Here is a 23,089-nt window from a genome sequence, read left to right as displayed (position 1 = left end):
GTGCACTGTGGACAAGGACCAGCCGCACTGAACGGTTAGGCCCTGTGCATCCAGGAGACCCTCTCTGGACTCCAGGTGGAGGTGCTGCTGCCCCCAGTGCCCACCTGGGTCTCAGGAGGTTGAAGAGAGGCCCAGGTTGTCCTTTCCACCTCCTGCCCAGAGCATGACAAAGGCCAGTTCCCAAAAGTTGGAGTAGGGTGGGCAGAGTGCGTGCTGTCTTCACATCAACTCTCACAAGGACGAGGCTGTCCAGGTGCCCACAACATCACTCGCCCAGGTGCCAACTACCCTCCTTATTTATTATGGGCAGGGAGACAGGGTGGCTGGCGTGACGCTCCCCTGGACCAGAGAAGAGACCCCCTTGGTTGTATCTCTTCTACCTCCTGAGACCCAGGTGGGCACTGGGGGCAGAGCACCTCCTCCTGGGGTCCGGAGAGGGTGTCCTGATTGGACAGGGCCTAACTGCCCAGTATGGCTTCTGGGGTACGGGCAAGAGGGGCACTAACTCCTTTTCAAACGTTTCAGACAACCGCTGACTTCCTTTTGGTTTTTGGTTTCAGATCTTTTTGATATGGTTTGTTTTCAGAGTCTTTATTGAATTTGTTACAATATTGCTTCCATTTTATGTTTTGATTTTTTGACTGCAAGGCATGTGGGATTCTTACCAAGTCCAAGCTCACTCTGCATGCCTCGCAATGGGCCGAGAAACCAGAAGCGAGGTGCCGAGGCAAGGGATACGACTTTACTCGGAAAGCCGGCAGACTGAGAAGACAGCAGACTAGCAATTCAGCGAAACCAGCTCGTCAGGGTCTGGTTGCCAGTGTCTTTTATAGAACACGGGGCTGGGAAGGTGAGGAAATAAAGTAAAAGGCCATTAATCTGGCAAATACCTCCTGGAATGGCCAGCCCCAGGAGGAGATGTGTTACTTTCTCCCTTCCTGTAGCCATCCACAGGTGGACAGCTCCTGAACAAAGGCAGAGGGCCAGGGTTTCTTGAAGCAGGCCATTATGTATGGACAGTATCCCTGTAGCAAACAAACCAAGAAGAAGCAAAGTTTAAAGTAAAATATTTAATTTGAAAAAAAAAATTTTTTTTTAAACATGGAGTCAGATTTTGTTCTTCCCTGTAACAGTTCAGTGTCCATTCCACAGTCTTATGGAAAAGGGGGACCTGATTGCTCTAACTGCTCTACCAGCTGCCTCTTTTGGGGAGTGCCCACCACTGGTGCCAGTTTTCTGAATGCTGAGATTTACCTTCTGTTGCTTTTTTGGAAAGTGTCTACTTCATATGTACAGACACAAAAATGTTTATAATCTAGGTGTTGAGAGTTATGTTTTATTCAGCAAGAATCTTTTAGTACTTCAAAAATGCAGGCAGCATCTAAAGGTAAGGAATTTAGCACTTTTTATGTATGGGAAGATGCAAGAGTCATCTCATTGAAATCATCCCCTTTGATACACACCTCACCATCTGGGGCCAGTATCCTGTCTTCTCCTTCCTGACTTTTCTCAGGGATGGCCATGGGAGTGGCCGCAGTCTGGCGGCTGGTAGAGTGCAGGTATTCTTCTCCTTCCTGAGTTTCTTCAGGGCTCCCCATGAGAAGTGGCTGCAGCCTGATGGCTTCGAGAGGGAAGGTATTCTCCTTCCCAAGATTCCTCAGGGCTCACAGTGCAGAGTGGCTGCACTCTGATGGCTGCTGAAATGCAGGTATTCTTCTCCTTCCTGAGTTTCCTCAGGGTTCACCATGAGAAGTGGCTGCACTTTGATTCCTGCTAGAGGGCAGGTATTCTTCTCCTTTCAGAGTTTCCTCAGGGCTTACTGTGGGGAGTGGCTGCAGTCTGATGGCTTCTAGAGAGTAGGAGGGGGAACCTGGATCCTCACTGAGATCATCTCAGCAGAGAGAGCAAGCATGCCCTGTGACTCCAGACGATCTTCCAACACTCGGGGCTCAGCGTTCTGCCTGCAGGATCCACAACCACCAGCTCCGCTGCCATGCTCTGCACTTAGTTGCTATGTAGCCTTGAAACCTACACTGCAGGAGACCCTCTAAATGTGGCGTCCTGTCCAACAAACTCTCAGTCACACCCTCCAAGCCCGACCCAGGCCCAGCCTTGCTGAGAGGGTCTCACTGGGGACCCAGGTTCCCCATCCTGCTCTCCCACATTCCCTTTGGTTCTGTGTGATATTAACTGTTTTTACAGCCGTCATAATAGTGTTGAACACACTGCCATGGTGCTGCCAGCCTGGGTCTTCTGTTATCCCACTGAGATTCTGTGAAAACACATCGGATGCTGGGCTGGAAGAGGAGGGGCAGGTCTGGTCTCTGCTGAGTATGGACGTCTACTGGAAGGAGAGCACAGCTGCAACCTCACCTGCTGCTCATTAGCTGTTTGCTGGTCCATGTGCCTGGATAATCAATTGCCCAGATAAACCTGCTCCCTTCTCCCCATGCTCTTGCTGGTGAATTGGAATAGTTACCAGGTAGCTCACCTGAGGAGTCTCCAGGAGCCCCAGGGATGGGGAACCGCTCAGGGGTAAAGAGGAAATAGGCAGAGGCCTGTATAAAATGATACTGTAAAGCATCTGTTCCTAAACACAAGCCAAGTGAAGCCCACATGCATTCTCCCCTTTTTCTTTGCTTTGAGTGTATGGTCTCCCTCTGTGCATGATTCTGGCCCAGGCAGATGGGGTGAGACTCTGTCCCCAGACCCCCCACCTGGGGTCACACATTCCCTTGGTCAGGACACCTTGGCTGTGGTTGGCGGGTCCCCAGTGTGTAAACAAGCCAGGTCAATATGGTCAAAGCTGTGGTTTGTCCAGTAGGCGTGTATGGATGTGAGAGCTGGACCATAAAGAAGGCTGAGCACCGAAAACTGATGCTTTCGAACTGTGGTGTTAGAGAAGATACTTGAGAGCCCCTTGGACTGCAAGGAGATCAAACCAATCAATCCTAAAGGAAATCAACTGTGAATATTCATTGGATGGACTGATGCTGAAGCTGAAGCTCCAATACTTTGACCACCTGATGGGAAAAGCTGACTCTGAAAAAGACCCTGATGCTGGAAAGGATTGAAGGCAGGAGGAGGAGAGGACGACAGAGGATGAGATGGTTGGATCATCACCGACTCAGTGGACGTGAGTTTGAGCAGGCACCAGGAGACGTGGAGGACAGGGACGCTTGGTGTGTTGCAGTCCACGCAGTCACAAATAGCTGGACACACTTAGAGCCTGAACAACAACAACCAGGTGGCCTATCTGAGGCGTCTCGATGAGCCCCAGGGGAGCTGAACTTGTCAGAGGGAAAGACTAAGAGCCCTACCTCAGCACTGACCCCTCGGAGGGCCATGGAACCCCACGGTCACCCAGAGAAACCCACCTCAGCTCCAGACCCCAGAAGTCTGAGCACTGACATTCAGACACAGGCACGGAGTCTTCCAGGACAGAGGACAGGCCTAGTCTGCACCCAGGCCTCCATGTCCTACTGCACAGAGTACCCGGCCAGGCGTAAATGTCCTCACTGTAGAAGAGCTGATTACGTATAAACATAATCAGTGTAGACAGGACTTGGAGAGGTCTGAATCCACCACGTAGACAGAACTTGGCCAGGCTCAAAGTAGCTTAGGCCTGGGCTCCCAGGAGACACAGGTCACACCCCCAGGGTCTCTCATTGTTGGACAGGGGCTCACCTGCGTGCAAGAACTGGGACGTACCTTTCTTGAAGATATCATCACTGGCTCCACACTTCACCCACATCAGGAAAGGAACAAAAGCTTTGTCACTAAACATTTTGGCAGGTAAAACAAAACTGTGACCAGGTTTTGCGACCACGTGGTGGTCAGGGCCAGGGAAGGCCAGGAACCCGGTGGAGCGCCACCCAGCGTCCTGTGAGGACAGACCGGAAGTGGCCCAGCTGCAGCGTTCTGGGCTCCCAGCAGGAGGTGCTGCGCAGGTCACCCAGGCAGGACAGCCCTGCAGCGTCCGGGTCCGCGGGGAGAGCGGGTCCGTCCACCCTGCTGGTCAGTTAGAGATGGAGTGCGCTCAGGTACTGCTTCCCCGCAGGGTCGGGGAGTGGGCTTGACATCTCCTAGGCTCCTGGTCAAGTGACTTCGTGCCAGGGTTGACCCCCACAGGGCACCGTGCTGCATCCAGACGGAGAATGTGGGCAGATGCGGGGTATAGACGCCATCAGAGCAGAGCGCCTGTGGGAAATCCCACCTGCGCCCGCCTGCCCACCTCGGGCCCCAAGCCCCCACCCCATGATCCATTACCACACATACACACACACTCCCACGCCGCACACATATGCGCTGTGCACCTACACCATGCACACAAACAGCGCGTGTCCACCAACAGGCGCCCGCACATGCACAGCGCCCACACACGCACAGCGCACACACACGCACAGCGCCTGCACACGCACAGCGCCCGCACACGCACAGCGCACACACACGCACAGCGCCCGCACACGCACAGCGCCTGCACACGCACAGCGCCCGCACACGCACAGCGCACACACACGCACAGCGCCCGCACGGGGAATAAAATGAACACCCTAAGTGCTCGTTTCTGAACACAAGTGACGCTCACGTGCGTTCTCCCCTTCTTCTGAGCTCTGACGGTTTCCAAACTAAAAACGTTTATAAAGTAGTTAATGGTGAATGACTTTTAGATGATGGGACTTTCTGACGTTACTCCACAAATACTCTAAGACCTGAGAGATTAATGTAGATATCCCATGTGTCCTTGAGAAAAGAATGGAGAAGCAGAACATGGTCCATCCACACAATGAGTGTTGTCCAGCCTGAAACGAAGGCAGTTCTGCCATAAGCTACAGCGTGGATGGACCCTGAAGGCATTATGCTCAGTGACATAAGGCAGACACGGAAGAACAAACGATGTTTGAGTCCGCTCATACAAGGTCCCTAGAGCAATCGGCTCCATAGACACAGAAAGCAGGATGGTGGGTGCCAGGGGCTGAGGGAGGGGAATGGGGACTGAGTGTCCCGCGGGGACTGTCTGGGTTTTGCAAGACAGAAGTAGCGACTGAACACCACCACACACAGGCATGCGCTGCAGCAGCATCCACTGCAGCTGAGACATGGAGGTAACCAGCATGTGCACGGACAGACGGATGAAGAAATCATATATGCACAGACGGGATTTATGATTCAGCCATGAGAAAGTAATGCCGTCTGCAGGGCTGATCCAGAACTAGGACAATTGCAGTAAGTGAAGCGCTTCAGAAGGAGAAACTGGTACTGATGAGCTATTTTATGAAAGTGAAATACACGCCCAGTCAGGAAACAGACATTGTTACAGGAGAGTGCTGGGTGGAAGTGATGAATTAGGAGGTTGGGATTCGTTTATCCTCACAAATACATACAGAATATAGAATCGACACGGACCTACTGTAGAAAGGGCGCTGTACTACACACGCTATGATAACGTGTATGTGAAAAAAACAATGAATCAGAATGTGTATGGGGATAACTGATGAAGAATCTCTCCACCAACAAACACAACACTGAAAGTCAGCTATCCTCCAAAAAAGTAAACACTAACTTTAAAAAAGAAAAACAAGGGTTAATGAGCCACAGGCTTCTGGCAAGTGCCAGAAGAATCCACAGACTAGGAGTCACCCTGAGGCTCTGGCTACTGTAGCAACAGGAGTAGGGCATGGAGAAATCCTGCCCCCCTGTGGCCATCTCCTGCAACAGAAACTTTACAGCTAGTGCCTGCGCTGCAGTGAAATAAGGAAAAGCTTCTTCTCTTCGGCCTTTCGATTCCTTCTCTACTTTAGCTGCTCCTTACCTACCGTCTTCATTGATAACTGTTTCCTTCTTTTCAGAAAATTAACCTATTGACTCTTGAAACAATGCAAAAAAGAACAAGAACATTGGAAGGAACCTTATACTTTTGTGGAAATAAATGTTTTTTGGAGGAAATAGACAGATGGCTTTAATCCCCAAGCTGAAAGAGGAGAGAACACAGTAGACTTGTGTCTCAAGAACTGTGTCTCCCCTGATGGGGAATCAAGGGATCACACAGTTGGGGCTCATCATCAGAGGTTGGAGATAAAGAGCAAACATAAGGATCCTGTATTCTTTCTTTTTGCATTGTTTCAAAACAGTCCATAGGCTGGCGTCAGGGAGCCCAGTAACTTGGGTCCAGCAGGCAGTCGCAGGAGTTGGGGCCATTGTCTTTTGTAAATTGCATTGAGGCTTTCTTTCCATAATGCAAAAAGAGAAAAACTATAAGGAGAGGTTTGCAGAGAGAGCACCATAAAGTTAAGCATCAGGATATTACTAGCATAAAATTAAAAGAAAATAGATGTGAAACATGGCTCATGCAGAGTTAGAGGGCAATAGGTGTGGGATATCCCTGGAGAAGAGCATGGAAAGCCACTCCAGTATTCTTGCCTGGAGAATTTCATGGACAGAAGAGCCTGGTGAGCTACAGTCCACGGGATCACAAGGAATCAGACACAACTGAGTGACCAACCACACACACACACACACACACACACACACACACACACACAGGTGCCGGATGTAGCTTACACAACAGGTTAGTCTTCTGAAAAGAAGGAGACTTAATTATCAATGCAGGCTGTGTATCAGGAACAGTTAAAGGAGAGAAGGACTCAAAAGGCAAAAGAGGAAAAACTATTTCTTACTTCACTGTAACACTCATAAACACTTCACATTCGCAAGGACTGCTGGGCCCTAAATGATACCAGCACTTTAAGAGTTTCCATGGGTAACTAACTGTTCACGTTCACAAGGACTGCTGGGCCGTAAATGATACCAGTACTTTAAGAGTTTCCATGGGTAACTAATTGAAAACAGAACTGGGCAGACTGTGAAGATGAAAATTTCCAGTCAATTCCATACACTCAAGTTAAAATCAAAGCCCATGAAACCGTGCTGTACACCAGGAATTGTTAGAGACGTGCAAATCAAAACCACAGCGAGGGAACACTGCAGCTGTTTGAAAGGCCATCCTCAGTCTACAAAGGAAAAGGGTGGAGAGACGTGGAGGAAAGAGAACACTCACGGTGCTGATGAGATGCAAACGCTGAGAATCACTGTGGAGAGGAGTACGGAACTGCTTTGTTAATTTTCAGTAAGACAAACATTGATTCCAGCCTAGGTCACAGGGGGACGTAATGCACACCCTGCTCAGCGTTCCCTCATCTTCAGCGCCAACATGGGAAGACGGTGCCTGAACAGCAGCCCCGCCCGAAGCGGCAGACAGCCTTGGTGAGAGACACACAGTCAGGTCTCTGCCTCGTCGGGCGGTTAGCGAGGCTCCGCCTCCCAGCAAAGGGCTCCTTAAATCCAAATTCATTTTGCACAAAGAGGAAAGAATCAGACATAAACTATAAACTAAATCAAGTATCTTTATTTTTAAATATAAAAAGTGAAGGGTAAAAGCAGTAAAAATTACACTTCAAGTGAATAAATTACAAACCAAATCAACTATATATTCTGACTTATATAAAACAGAGGAGGAGGATGCAAGCCACACAAACTACTGTGTGAGCGGCCCTTGACTGTGTGGGTACCACCCGGGTTCTCCAGCCGTCCCCGCCGCCAGACTCGGCTGCAGACGCCAGCCGGGAACCGGAGCTGCTCTGTCCGTGACACCGGGTGGAGCCTTCTTTGTCCCCAGGGGCGGAGAGAACCCAAGTGTATGCGCCTCTCCTGCCAGGCTCCACGCAGAAGGCTCAGCCTGAGCCGTGTTCTTCGTGATCTTCTCCTGCAGGTCAATGGCGGTAAAATGAGGCGAAGGAAGCGCAGAGAATGTGCCGCCTCCCCTTTCTGCGGCTGTTTTACTTTCTTCTCCCTCTGTGAGTGACTTTCTTTGTATCAAAACAGAAAGGGCGCATTTCCACAGTTCTCACCGGGATTTGGGGCTTCAAAGGTCCTCCGTCATGGGCGATTGTTGGGTTCTTATCGCTACTGGCTGCTCCCCAGCCTCATTTTGGGTGGGTTTGGGTTCTCTCCTTCCAAACAAAGGCAGGCGTCCTGGGGACAGTGAGTGGAATTTCTTTCTTACTGGGAACATCCGCAACACCTAAAAAGATGCGGTTAGGGCAAGGCTTTGTGTACACTGAAAGTGTTTATCCTCCAATACCCTCTTTGCTTCTCGCCGTTTGATTCTTTTCTCCATTTCAAAGTCAAAGCCAGCAGGCACGGTGGGTGGCTTCTCCTGCACTTTCTCAGGGAAAATGCGCCCATTGTGAAGCATTCCAGAATCCGGGTTCCGTGCTTTAAACTTGTAGAGCCCTGCTTCTATAGGATTACATTTCGTGGGTTTCCGTTTGTTTCAAACACCTCCGCCACCTCCTGCTGCATTTTAATTCCCTTCTCCGACTCCTGCTTCTCACTACTTTTTAGGATCTTCTGTATACGGGAAGAAAACCCTGGAAAGAATAGATATGTGTTTATGCATGGCTGAATTAAGTTCCTGTACACCTTATACAAACACAACATTGGCCATCAACTCTATTCCAATAGAAGATCAAAATGAAATTGCACAGAAAGAAGAAAAAAGGGGCATGAAAAATGCTGCCCCCTTGTGGCCGTTTTCCGTAACAACAACGTCGAAAGCTGTGCAGATGGACCCTTAATATTCACAGGGCCCATGGCCTTGTGAGTAAACAACACCCGGCTTCAAGGAATGTTTTAGGAGGGTTCATCAAAACACAGGGCAGACGTTCAAGAGTCTATTGCAAGAGGTTTCACGCTCATACTCTTTTAAAAAAAATTCACAGGAAATGATGTCAATCTTGCTAAATATTAGAGAAATCCAAATCAAAACTACAACGAGGCATCACCTCACACCAGTCAGAATGCCCATTGCCAAACGCTCTGCAAAGAACCAAGGCTGGAGCTGGTGTGGAGAAATGAGAACCCTCCTCCATCGATCCTGGAATGTCAACTGGGAACAATCTCTGTGGAGAGAGCATGCGTGCTAAGTCACTTTAGTCATGTCCAACTCTTTTCGACCCCACGGACTGTAACCTGCAAGGCTCCTCTGTCCATGGCGTTCTCCAGTCAGGAATACTGTAGTGGGTTGCCGTGTCCCCCTCCAGGGGATCTTCCCAACCCAGGGATTGAACCCGCGTCTTTTATGTTTCCTGTATTGGCAGATGGGATCTGCCACCTGGGAGACCCATGAAGACAGTGTGAAGGTTCCTTAAACAATGAAAATGGGAACAATGTTACAATATTCCTGTCACTTAAAAAAGACGCACAACCTAAAAGTTGAGAGTTATGTTTTATTCAGTGGGAATTTTTAGGACTACAAGCCCAGGAGACACCGTCTCAAGTAACCCTGAGAGAACTGCTCCCAGGAGGTGAAGGGAGGAGCCAGGTTACACGGAGCTCTGCAACAAAGAGCAGGCAGTCTGAACATCAAAAGGCGATTGTTAGAGAAAACCAGACATCCTGAGTCAGGGACTCAGCGACCTGCCTCCTGAGAAAGCTGCATGCAGGTCAGGAAGCAACAGTCAGAACTGGACACGGAGCAACAGACTGGTTCCAAATAGGAAAAGGAGTGCGTCAAGGCTGTATATTGCCACTCTGCTTATTTAACTTCTATGCAGAGTACATCATGAGAAACGCTGGACTGGAAGAAACACAAGCTGGAATCAAGATTGCCAGGAGAAATATCAATAACCTCAGATATGCAGATGACACCACCTTATGGTAGAAAGTGAAGAGGAGCTAAAAAGCCTCTTGATGAAAGTGAAAGTGGAGAGTGAAAAAGTTGGCTTAAAGCTCAACATTCAGAAAATGAAGATCATGGCATCTGGTCCCATCACTTCATGGCAAACAGATGCGGAAACAGTGGAAACAGTATCAGACTTTATTTTGGGGGGCTCCAAAATCACTGCAGATGGTGATTGCAGCCATGAAATTAAAGACACTAACTCCTTGGAAGGAAAGGTATGACCAACCAGATAGCATATTCAAAAGCAGAGACATTACTTTGCCAACAAAGGTCCATCTAGTCAAGGCTATGGTTTTTCCAGCGGTCATGTATGGATGCGAGAGTTGGACTGTGAAGAAAGCTGAGTGCCAAATAATTGCTGCTTTTGAACTGTGGTGTTGGAGAAGACTCTTGAGAGTCCCTTGGACTGCAAGGAGATCCAACTAGTCCATTCTAAAGGAGGTAAGTCCTGGGTGTTCATTGGAAGGACTGATGCTAGAGCTGAAACTCCAGTACTTTGGCCTCCTCATGAAAAGAGTTGACTCACTGGAAAAGACTCTGATGCTGGGAGAGATTGGGCTCAGGAGGAGAAGGGGACGACAGAGGATGAGATGGCTGGATGGCATCACCAACTCGATGGACATGAGTTTGAGTGAACTCTGGGAGTTGGTGAGGGACAGGGAGGCCTGGCGTGCTGTGATTCATGGGGTCGCAAAGAGTCGGACACGACTGAGCGACTAAACTGAACTGAACTGAGCTGATGGGGTGAAGATGATACCTAACCGCCTCCACATACTCTGTGAGGTCGAATGGCCCCCTACAGGAGTACGATGGCCACCAAGGACACCATGAGCTTAAAACTAGTGGAGACAGTCTATACAGTAGTCCCGGAGAGCCAGGACAGCCGGATCAATACCCATATACTGACTCACGGCTAGGGTTAGCGCAAGACCCGCCTACTTGGACAAGGTTCTGTATCCAGAAGGGAAAGGAGGGAGTATTTATGGCAAAAAAAAGATGATAAAAAAAGGAAATTCTACAGGATTTGGATGGAGATGACCTGCCCCTCCCCCGTACTGGATAATGACACACCTGCTTCCCAGTGCTCCACCAGGACCAGAGGCGGCCTAACGCCCGATCCAGGGCCGGGTGAAGCTCCTGAAGCAGCCGCTGCTCCTCTGCCAGCTCTCCTGGAGATCACAGAGCTGCCGTCTCGGGAGGCTCCGACCCCAGCGATGGAGACCTCTGGTCAAAGCCCCCAGAATTCCACCTCTGCTGGACCTCCTAGGTTGTATCCACCTCTCCCAGTGAGTACTGATGGGGAGGGGGAAGAAAATGCAGAAATTAGAGGCTGTGTGCCACCAAGGAGCAAAGGGAAAGAACCCCACTACAGATGCCCCTCAGAGAGCTACAGCAGCCTCCAGTTCAGGACGCATGTGGGCACTACCATCAGCCCCCTGTAGCATATTATTACCAGCCACTTTCCTCTACGGCTATATTAAACTGGAAGAGACACACTCCACCATACTCGGGAGAGCCACAAGCCCTGATTAGGCTAATGGAGACTATTTTTCGAACCCACCGCCCTACATAGGATGACATAACTAATTACTAGTCTCCCTTCTCAGCACTGAGGAAAGACACAGGATCCTAACTGAGGCCAGAAAATGGTTAAGAGAAATGGCACCTGAGGGTACTGCCAACCCACAGCAGTGGGCAGAACCAGCGACCCCCGTTAAGAGGGAGGCCCAGTCGGGACTGTAACACAGAGAAAGGGAGTGGCCACCTAGAGAGATGTCATGTGGCTATTTTACAAGGCCTCGAGGGGGGGCCCAAAAACCTGAGTATGGCAAAACCCTCCGAAATGATTCAAAGGGAAAGCGAATCGCCCTCTGAGCTCTACGAAAGACTGTGCGAGGCCTATAGACTTTGTACACCAATCGATCAGAGGCTGCTGGGTCTCAGATGGTGATAAATGCAGCCTCTGTGTCTCAAGCCTACCCTGAAAATGCCAGATGAGGGAGGGGAAGCACCAAGTGACTCATGAATTTCTGCACATCCCTGAATGCCCAGCACCTTTGCTGGGGAGAGATTGCTGTCTAAGTTGGGGGCACAAGTGACCTTTCCCTCCCAGGAAAGGCCCACTCTCTGAGGGGGCCCAACCACCCCTTTAGTCTCCCCCTCAGTAACCCCTCAAGATGAATGGAGGTTGCACAATCTCCTGGAAGGGCTAAACATTCGAGACAGAGAGAGTCAACGCCACAATTCCCTGAGGTCTGGGCGGAAGACAACACCCCCAAGCTTGCGAAACAAGTCCCAGCGGTACCAGGATTCAAACGCAGTGCACTTACATCAGGCCCGCCTTGGGCCTGCCAGACCTCGCTAAGCCGCTTACTCTTTACAGGACTGAAAGCAACGTGGCTATGGGAGTGTCGTCCCAGACTGCGGGGACAGGGGACAGACCCATGGCTTCTCTCCAGAAACGGCCAGACAACGTTGCCACCCGGTGGCCGGGATGCTTATGGGCAGTTGCTGTGGTTGCCTTACTGGTCCGTGAGGCAACCAAGCTGACTTTGGGCCAAGATTTGATCATAAAAGTCAACACTCTCCTGCGAGGGGACCCCCATAAATGGCTGTCGACATCCAGATTACTCAATACCAGGGACTGTTATGTGAGAACCTCCATGTTACTATTCAGCCTTGTCAGGCCCTGAATCCAGCCACTCTCCTTCCTATGGGAGAAGGTGGGCCCTCGCATAATTACAAGGAAATCCTAGAAGTTTATGCGAGCAGACCTGACTTGACTAAAATACGACTCTCTGGCATAAGGATTATTTCAGTCTAATGTTTTTTTAAAAAAGGGATCTTGGAAAGCTGAGTAGTAACTGTCCTTATGAGAAGGACATTTACAGTAGAGAAGTCTCCATATTGAAGGGCTGTCCCTTTCCCCACCAGAAATAGGCAGATGATTAAATCTCAAGTAACTCTTATCAACGGACAAGCCCTAACTTCAATCTGCAAGCAACCACACCCTTCTTCTCTGTGTTTTGCATGATAGCCTGCCGTAACTGGCTTCCCCTCCCCCCACGTCTTCTGTTTGTGTCTGAAGACGGCATTTAAGGTGATGGCTTTGGACACTTAAGGGAGTGACTCAGTTTTCTTGGTTAACTTCCGTATATACAGGAGGTATCCATGCTATTAAACTTCTGTTTTGCTCCTGGTAATCTCTTTTTTTGTCTTTTACAGGGAAAGTCCCAACTAACCACCTAGGTTAGAGGAAAACTGTTTTTCCTCCCAGGCACATGCAATGAACACTGCTCAGCAATGGGAAGGATGAGCCATCAGCCCATGGGAAAGAAAGAATACATCTTAGCTGGCATACCGTTGCAGAAACCAGTGCTCAAAGAACCAAGCACCACACTTAGAGAGTTGGAGAACTCAGGTTTATTATGCCAGCAGGCCCTGAGGAGTTAACACTCCAAGCTCTGAGCCCCGAACAAAAGGGTTACAGAGTTTTTATAGACAGACTATAGTAGGCAACACTAGCTGTTAATAGGCTGGTTTAAACTAAGGGGTTTCTCATGCGTGGGAACAGCAGTCAAGATGGGGAGGGGGATGCCTGACCTGGACAGGCATGATTAAGCAGGTTTGCAGGGGCTAGGCCATTGCAAAGAGCAGGACAGGGTGAGTGAGATAAGCTCTGGTTCCTAGTATTTTAAATCCCTGCTTTCTGAGACTACATGACCTCCGTGATCCAGACTTTGCGAGAAGCAAGCTGAGTTACAGAGGCAGAAGGAGCAGGGGGTTACGTAAAATTTTAACTTTTCTTCTTCAACTGTAGGATGGAAAGCCTGTCCCTGTTTTTGTCTGAGCCCACAGATCTGTATGGCCCAAGGGGTAAACATAATCTACTCAAATTCAGCTATTCTGGGTGCAGCAGTGGGATACACACTGTAGAGAGAAAGCCGACTCTGACTCCATGTTGGAAGCTGTTTCTGTGACTTGTGACTTGCTTTTTGTTGTTTTTATTATTATAATCATGCTCAGTAGCTTGCCTGGAGGACCCTACCCCTCTGCTTGACTGTGAACTGAAGTGCCTTTGTTCAGCTCATGGAGGAATAGTTTGTCCCTACCCACACCGCTTCCAACGCTGGACATTCCGTGGGAGATGTTTTGCAAAACTGAAGGCCCTTTCCCTTTAGTTCCCCACTGCCTCTCCCTCTCTAAGCTGCATTTGACTGTAGTTCCTCATTGCTTCTTTCTCTCTAGTCTAAAAGACCCTGGCATCCAGACCCCAATAAGGTGGTTGTTTCGCGGGGCTAGCCTGCTGGCTCCCCAGTTAAAGCCTCTTCTTTGCCTCAACACCTCGTCCCTCGGATTCATTGGCCTATTGTGCAGCCAGTGGAGTGAGCTTGGACTCAGAATAACAGAAACATACAAAGTAGCCTCAGTGTAAGGGATGGGGCAAAAGGTGCTGACTCAACTTTGGAAATTAACAGAATGTGTAGACTAAAGGCAAAATGGATCTTTCATAAACAGTGGGCTTATTTTTGGGGGTTCTTTCCAGGCTGCAGTAGCTAAGAAAGCTGAAACTTCTGCACGTGTCTTCTGTTATGGGGCAAGGCAAAGATGAACAGGAGATGGTGGGAGCCAGGCTCCTCACCGTGGGGGTGAGAAGTTACAGACAAGCATGGGGACGGCCTCTGCCCTCCTGACCCTGGATCTGGGCTTCCTGGAAGGATGACGTGGGGAGCTGACTGGCCGGGAAATGCACAGATCTCTGCACTGGGAAGGCCCTGCACACGTAGGAATCTCACACCCCATCTTTCCGCTATACCTGCTGGGAACAGCCCTCCATGGTCTGCGAGGTGCAGATTTTTAGACATTCTTACCCCAGGCAGGCACAGGAGTTTGAGGGTCTTACTTACCCCTAAGCTGTCCCAGAAGCCAGGGCCGGGAGGTTGGAGCCAGGATGCAGGTGCCTGGGCCTCTGGCCAGCAGCTGGTGGGAAGGAGGAGCCAGTCCTGAGGGCAGGAGTTCCCTGACGACGGCTGTGAGCCCCGTGCCCTGATGGGACTCCTCCCCACTGGGGACACAGGCGGGCCCTGCAGGGGTTCTGCTTCCACCTGGGGCCCTTTGATGAAGCCGCAGCACCACAGAGCTCTGAAGTCTCCTGACGGAGTCCCTAATTCTGACACAGTGGTTTTACAAAGGAATGAGAAAGTGAAGTTGACCTCCTGACAGCCACTCCTTTGGGCTCTCAGTTGGTTCCGACGGGACTGCAGTCACTGGACACGGTCTGCTGTAACCCCTGCCCCCTCCTGGCCTTTCCTCTTCCTGCGATGATTCCAGCAACATCTCCAGCCTGGACCCCTCTCCCAGGCCAGACGCACTGGCCCGACCACTGCACCCACATCTCATCTCGGGGGCTAACAGGCCCCTCAGAGGGCTGAGATCCTGCTGCTCCCCATGCCCAGAAGAAGTCCCACCCTCTCCGGTTGCTGAGCCCCACCCAGGCCCTCCCAGGCCCCCACTTCCTTGTGCTCCAGTGACTGTCAGACCCTCCTGCAGAGCCTCTGGCCAGGCCCCATGCTGATTCCCCTCACCCCCACAGCCCTGGCCCAAGCCCAATCCCTCCAGCAGGCCCCAACCAAGCTCCCTGACCCCAGGGGGCCGCTCACACCCCAGGCTCAACGTTTTCTTCCTGCAGCATAAATCAGGTCATGACTCTCTCCCTCCGTGACTCCCCCCAAGGTTTCCCCCTTTGCTGCGGCGTCTGGTGGGAGAGACATTTGCCAGGACCCTGAGAGTTCCCAGTATCCCCACTAGACTGCTGGCTCCTGGTTTCCCAGACACTGAGCACCCCAGAAGGACAGGGACACAGTACCGCACCCCAGAACCATTCTTCAGGAGGACAAGGACACAGCCCCCCAGAACCTCTCCTCAAGGGGACAAGGGACACAGCACCCCAGAACCATTCCTCAGGATACAAGGACACAGCCTCCCAGAACCTCTCCTCAGGAGGACAAGGACACAGCACCCTAGAACCTCTCCTCAGGAGGACAAGGACACAGCACCCCAGAACCATTCTTCAGGAGGACAAGGACACAGCCTCCCAGAACCTCTCCTCAGGAGGACAAGGACACAGCCCCCCAGAACCTCTCCTCAGGGGGACAAGGACACAGCACCCCAGAACCTCTCCTCAAGGGGACAAGGGACACAGCACCCCAGAACCATTCCTCAGGATACAAGGACACAGCCTCCCAGACCCTCTCCTCAGGAGGACAAGGACACAGCACCCTAGAACCTCTCCTCAGGAGGACAAGGACACAGCACCCCAGAACCATTCTTCAGGAGGACAAGGACACAGCCTCCCAGAACCTCTCCTCAGGAGGACAAGGACACAGCCCCCCAGAACCTCTCCTCAGGGGGACAAGGACACAGCACCCCAGAACCTCTCCTCAAGGGGACAAGGGACACAGCACCCCAGAACCATTCCTCAGGATACAAGGACACAGCCTCCCAGACCCTCTCCTCAGGAGGACAAGGACACAGCACCCTAGAACCTCTCCTCAGGAGGACAAGGACACAGCCTGTGGGGCCCTAAATGGGAAACCTTAGAAAAGAAGGGCTAGCTTTGCGGTTTAGAGCTAAGATGGCGCCTGGCAGAAGAGATGAGGGCGCCTAAGTTGTTTGTCAAAACTTTTGATTGGCTGTCTTGATATTCGTGCAGTGGACAGCGCATGGTCACGGTAGACTCCTGTTACAATGAAGGTGCATGATGACTTGACCTTTAACGTGACTGGTGCAACTATGGCATATTATGATTTGACCTTTAATGTGATTGGTGCAACTATGGCATTTACAATTTGACCTTTAACGTGATTGGTGCAACTATGGAAAGTCCCTTGCAAAACCCCCTTGCTTGCCTATATAAACCAAGAGTTTGTGGCAATAAAGCGGAACTGCTCAGAGGGAACCTGTGTCACGTCTGATTGTCTCTCACTCGCGGAGGGGCTGGGTTGGCAGACAGCAGGCTCACCTCTCCTCGGGGCCTCTCGGCTTTGCTGAGGGAAGTTCCACTGCCTCTCTCTTTCTGCGGAGCGCCCCCCGCAACAGCCCCCCAGAACCTCTCCTCAGGAGGACAGGGACACGGCCCCCCAAAACCACTCCTCAGCAAGACAAGGACACAGCACCCCAGAACCTCTTCTCTGGGGGTCAAGGGACACAGCACCCCAGAATCTCTCCTCAGGGAGACAAGGACACAGAACCGCACCCCAGAACCTCTCCTTAGGGGGACAAGGGACACAGCCCCCCCCCGAACTGCTCCTCAAGGGGACAAGGACATAGCACCCAAGAACTTCTCCTCAGGGGGACAAGGGACACAGCACCCCAGAACTGCTCCTCAGGAGGACAAGGGACACAGCACCCCAGAACCTCTCCTCAGGGGTACAAGGACACAGCACCCCAGAACTGCTCAGGAGGACAAAGACACAGCACTCCAGAACTACTCCTCCGCAGGACAAGGACACAGCACCCCAGAACCTCTCCTCAGGGGTACAAGGACACAGCACCCCAGAACTGCTCAGGAGGACAAAGACACAGCACTCCAGAACTACTCCTCAGCAGGACAAGGACACAGCACCCCAGAACCGCTCCTCAGGAGGACAAGGGACACAGCACCCCAGAACCTCTCCTCAGGGGGACAAGAGACACAGCCCCCCAAAACTGCTCCTCGGGAGGACAAAGACACAGCACCCCAGAACTACTCCTCAGCAGGACAAGGACAGAGCCCCCCAGAACCTCAGGAGGGCTGAAGCTGCTGCTGCCTGGTCAAGGGAAGCTGAGAAGGGCTGCGCAGCTGGGCCGCAAGCGGGGCAGGCGTGGCCCATCCCTCGGCCGCCGCATCACCGCCGAGGGACTTGAGGGAAAGAGGAACTGAGGCACATGTCAGCTCGTTCCGAAGCAGGGCATTGCGGGCTCCGTCATGTGCCCCTAAATTCACGTTCTGAACCCCCAAGACACCAGGATAGGGCTGGATTTGGAGATGATAGGGTTTTTAAAGAGGTGACCAAAGTAGCATGCTGTCACTAAGCACTGAAAAGCAAGAATTAAATACACAGCCGTCCCCTCCTCCAGGGGATCTTCCCAACCCAGGGATGGAACCCAGGTCTCCACATTGCAGGCAGAATCTTTACCAGCTGAGCCACCAGGGAAACCCAAACACACCGATCAGCGTCTCACGCACCCGAACAGTTTGCTGCTGTTCAGTCGCTCAGTGTGTCCCACTCTTTGCGACCCCGTGGACTGCAGCACGCCAGGCTTCCCTGTCCTTCACCATCTCCAGGGACTTACTCAAACTCATGTCCATTGAGTCGGTGATGCCATCCACCCGGACAGTTACTTAATTTTAAATAGTAAAGATGCAATCGCCTCGGTAATTGACCAAGAGGGCTCCAGGACAGGGTGAACCTGGAGGCTCACTGAGGCTCCCCTAAGGCTCTGCTCGCCCTAGAGACCAGAGATGGGCGTGGCGAAGTGCTGCGCCTTGTGGCCAGTCCCCATAGCAACAACTTTAAAACCAGGGCTGAGGGGCTCAGAATTCACCAGGGCTGCGGGGCTCAGATTCACCAGGGCTGTGAGGCTGTATATGACACCTGCCTTCAAATAATGTCGCTGTGTAATCATTGGAAAATAATTTAAAACAGGGCACACTTTCAATAAACCAATTTCAACTGGTAAATTGTACTCATACTGTATAAGATCAGAAAAGGACCTGCACAGATACTCCACCTCACTAAATATCAAATGAATGGAAATCAAAACTACCACGACGAGTCACCTCGCACTGGTCGGGAAGACCAACATCCAAAAGACCTACCAGGAATAAGTCCTACAGAGGGCTAGGGAAACAGAGTCGTCCTTCGCTATTTATCGGGATGTTAGTTGGAACAGGGACTATGGAAAACAGCACAGAGGCCCCTTAAAAAAGTCTAAGCGCAGTGGAGCTGCAAAATCTGGCAGTCCCACTCCTGGACTTAGACCCAGAGAAAGTCAGAATTAGAAACGGCACACGCAGCGCTGATTTCAGGGCAGCATGGCTGACAGCCCGCAGGGCACTGGGGTCAGCCAAACGCAGCCAGCCGACCAGCCAAACCTGGAACTAGGTTCCAAACAGCCCACAGATCTAAATGTCGCGCCAGCTACTGTAGACCTCTCGAGTCCATTGACCAAAACATGAACACTTAGTGATACCCTCTTCACTGGAGCCCTGCTGAGTTATGAAAGAGAACAGAATAATGCCAATGGCCCCAGCATGGACAGACCAAATGGTTATCATACTAAGGGAAGTAAGTCAGAAAGAGAAATGACCTAAGATACCACTGACAGGTGTATTCTGTCAGTTCATACAAATGAACAAAGTGACATGACAGAAAGAGACGCACACACTCACATCCAACTCACGACACAACTCAGTGACTGACAACAGCGTGAAACGCTGTGCTGTGGACGCTCAGCATTCACAAGGCCTGTGGGGCTACAGGTGAAAAATACCCGATTTCAAGAAATATCCAAGGACTGGTCCCTGAAGAAGAATGCAAAACTTGGAAGACCTTCAGGAAGCCAATTTCAAGGGGAAAGTTTATATTACACCTTTGTAAAAAAGTCACAGGAAAAGATGTCAACATCACTAAATATTAGAGAAACGAAATCAAAAGTAAACAAGGTATCACCTCACACCAGTCAGAAGGGCCACTGTCAACCCTACAAGCGTCACACCCTGAGGAGAGTGCGATGGGAAGGGAACCCTCTTCTTCAGGTGCTGGAAACACAAATTGGGAACAGCCACTATTGAGGAGGGGGTGCAGGCTCCTTAAGCAAGGGAAACAAGAATAGAATTAGAATACTCCCTACAACCACGCACAAAGCTAAGTTCCAAACAGTTCACAGATCTGAATGTTACGTCAGACCCTATAAGCCTCTTGAGGTGTATATAGGCAGATCATGCTTTGACATAAATCGCAGAAGGTTCTTTTTGCATCCACCTCTTAGAATAATGAAAAAACTAAAATAAACAAATGGGACCTAGCTAACTTTCAAAGCCTTGGCAGAGCAAATGAAACCTAAAACAGAAGAAAAAGACCATCCTCAGGATGGGAAAAATATTTGCAAAGGAGAATATCACAACAACCTCATGTAAGCAGCTTGCGCGGCTCAATACATATACAGATACACACACATATATATATAAACACACAGCAAAAAATGGGCCAATGACCTAACTGGACATTTCTCCAAAGAAGGCATAGAGAAGGTCATTCATCAGACGAGAAGGTGCTCAGCATAACCCATTATTCTATAAATAGGTAACTCAAAAGTCCAGTGACGTACCAACTCACACCGGTCAAATGGCCTTTTAAAAAAAACCTGTGACAATAAATGTTGGAGAGTGTGTGGAGAGCAGGTGCCCTCCTGCAGTGGTTTTTGAGAAAGCAAACTGATACATCAACTAGAAAGAAAAGTATGGAGTTTCTCTCAAAAACTCAACAGAATCACCGTAGGACCCTGAAATCCCACATCTGGGCATAGATTTGGAGAAAAACAAAACCTTGAAAGACACCTGAACCCCTAAGATCCCAGTTGCACTAGGTACCATAGCTAAGACAGGGAAGCAGCCTACTTGTCAAAGGGCAGATGGATACGTGAAGAAGAGGGTACTTGCACAGCAACACAGTATTACTCAGCCACAGAGAAGGGTGAAATAACGCCATTTCCAGTCACAGGGAAGAAAGTAGAGCTGATCAAATGGAGTAAAGAAAGACACAGAAAGGCTAGTATCATATGCTATCACTTTCAGGTAGAATCTAATAATGGATACATATGATAGCACTTTCAGGTAGAATCTAATAATGGATACAAAATGAATGTCTTTACCCAACAAAGGCAGACTCAGGCCTAGGAAAGAGAAAGGGGAGGGGCCAGGGACGATAGCTGGCTGATATTTACATATGCGCCCTGCTACTTACATAATAATCCACAGAGAGACTGTGTGGCGCAAGGAAGCTACTCGACCCTCTGTAATAAGCTACATGGGAAAAGGACCAGTAAAGGAACGTATGTCTGTATAACTGAATCAAGGAAAACACACACACACACACAACATTGTAATTCACCTACATACTCCAATTCAAATTATACTTGAAAACAAAAAAAAAGAAAGAAAGAAAGAAAGAAAATGCCTACTCCAGTCCCCTTTAGCACTGACGCCCTGAGCTGCCGTCAGATCTCCGGAGCCCGAGGAGGCTGGGGCCGAGGCTGGGAAGCCCTGTGTCCGAGAGACGGAGGAGAGTGTCCCGGCCCGCGTGGCCAGCCATCCGCTCATGGACCGGAGCGCCTGCGACCTCTTCACCGGCCCGCGGCCTCCCGGTCCCGCAGAGAGAGCGAGCCCACTGCGCCTGCGACCTCTTCACCGGCCCGCGGCCTCCCGGTCCCGCAGAGAGAGCGAGCCCACTGCGCCCCGACGGTGCAGCCTCTGCGCTGGGAGAGCGCTAGGAGGCCCCGGGGCTCCCCCCTCCGCCTCCTTTCTTCGGGTCCCCCCAGCTGCGGTGACAGCACACTGCGCAGAGGATGGTTTCAAGAACAGAGATGTGTCCCAGGAATAAACCGTAAGGGAGAAGTCATGAGACACAAACAAGCCTTTGGTGATTGCTGCCACACTTCCCGCGCTCACAGTCCGCGAACAGAATTTCCCCCCAGGCTCCGGCCGCCTGGGTGAACCAGAGCCGGACATGAGGAAATGCTGCCGCCTTGTGGCGGCTTCCAGAATAACAACTTTAATCTTGGTGGTTCCGTCGCTCAGTCATGTCTGACTCTTTGTGACCCCATGGACTGCAGCACGCCAGGCTTCCTGGTCCTTCATTGTCTCCCAGAGTTTGCTCAAACTCATGTCCATCGAGTCGGTGATGCCATGAAACCATCTTTTCTTCCGTCACTCTCTTCTCCTCCCACCTTCAGTCTTTCCCAGCATCAGGGTCTTTTCCAATGAGTCAGTTCTTCACATCAAGTGGCCAAAGTATTGGAGTTTCAGCATCAGTCCTTCCAATGACTATTCAGGACTGATCTCCTTTAGGATGGACTGGTTGGATCTCCTTGCAGTCCAAGGGACTCTCAAGAGTCTTCTCCAGCACCACAGTTCAGAAGCATCAGTTTTTCAGTGCTCAGCCTTCTTTATGGTCCAACTCTCTGGAAAAACCATGGCTTTGAATATATGCACCTTTGTGGACAAGGTGATGTCTCTGCTTTTCAACACACCATCTAGGTCTGTCAGAGCCTTCCTTCCTGGGAGCAAGTGTCTTTTCATTTCGTGGCTGCAGTCACCGTGCACCCGCCCCATCACTACGCCTGGCATTAGCCTGGCGGGTTAGCCCGGCTACGGTCCATGGGGTCACAAAGAGCTGGACATGACTGGGCAACTAAGTGCACAGCACAAGTCAGACACACGCAGCAGAGTCTCCTCTCTATTGTGGCTCTGAGAGCACTCTGATAGACCCGGATGTAGGGTTAGGGTTAGGGTTAAGCTTAAGAGTACAAGAGTTCCTGGTCTAAAGACTTGGAAGACTAATCCAGTTGGAAAACACTTTGATTTGGCTGAATTCCTATTGATAGTGGCCAGTTGCGTCACAGAAGGTGACACACTGCTCTGGTTTGCCCAAGACTACCCCAAATATTTGGGATATTGGCCATCCAGGAGGGCACAGTCATTCTCAGAGTGCTGTGTAATTGGTTGCAATGTTTTTTATGTCTATACCACCCTTATGGCAGAAAGTGAAGAGGAGCTAAAAAGCCTCTTGATAAAAGTGAAAGAGGAGAGTGAAAAAGTTGGCTTAAAGCTCAACATTCAGAAAATGAAGATCATGGCATCCGGTCCCATCACTTCGTGGGAAATAGATGGGGAAACAGTGGAAACAGTGTCAGACTTTATTTTTTGGGGCTCCAAAATCACTGCAGATAGTGACTGCAGCCATGAAATTAAAAGACGCTTACTCCTTGGAAGAAAAGTTATGACCAACCTAGGTAGCATATTCAAAAGCAGAGACATTACTTTGCCAACTAAGGTCCATCTAGTCAAGGGTATGGTTTTTCCAGTGGTCATGTGTGGATGTGAGGGTTGGACTGTGAAGAAGGCTGAGCACCAAAGAGTTGATGCTTTTGAACTGTGGTGTTGGAGAAGACTCTTGAGAGTCCCTTCGACTGCAAGGAGATCCAACCAGTCCATTCTGAAGGAGATCAGCCCTGGGATTTCTTTGGAAGTAATGATGCTAAAGCTGAAACTCCAGTACTTTGGCCACCTCATGCGAAGAGTTGACT

General features: G+C 50.5%; 1 protein-coding gene across 1 annotated transcript in view; it reads left to right on the top strand.

Moving 5' to 3' along the window:
- Positions 1-21,384, top strand: part of LOC128052131 (histone-lysine N-methyltransferase PRDM7-like) — a 40,297-nt gene extending 18,913 nt beyond the window's left edge. The window contains 3 exon segments of the mRNA XM_052644573.1: positions 3,847-4,043; positions 4,132-4,202; positions 21,006-21,384. Of these exon segments, the coding sequence (XP_052500533.1) occupies positions 3,847-4,043; positions 4,132-4,202; positions 21,006-21,384 (647 nt within the window).
- Positions 21,385-23,089: the final 1,705 nt, after the last annotated feature.

The sequence above is a fragment of the Budorcas taxicolor genome, chromosome 8 (assembly GCF_023091745.1).
Source record: "Budorcas taxicolor isolate Tak-1 chromosome 8, Takin1.1, whole genome shotgun sequence".
NCBI lineage: Eukaryota > Metazoa > Chordata > Mammalia > Artiodactyla > Bovidae > Budorcas > Budorcas taxicolor.
The sequence above is the reverse complement of the archived record's forward strand: the minus strand, read 5'-3'. Positions and strand labels throughout refer to the sequence as shown.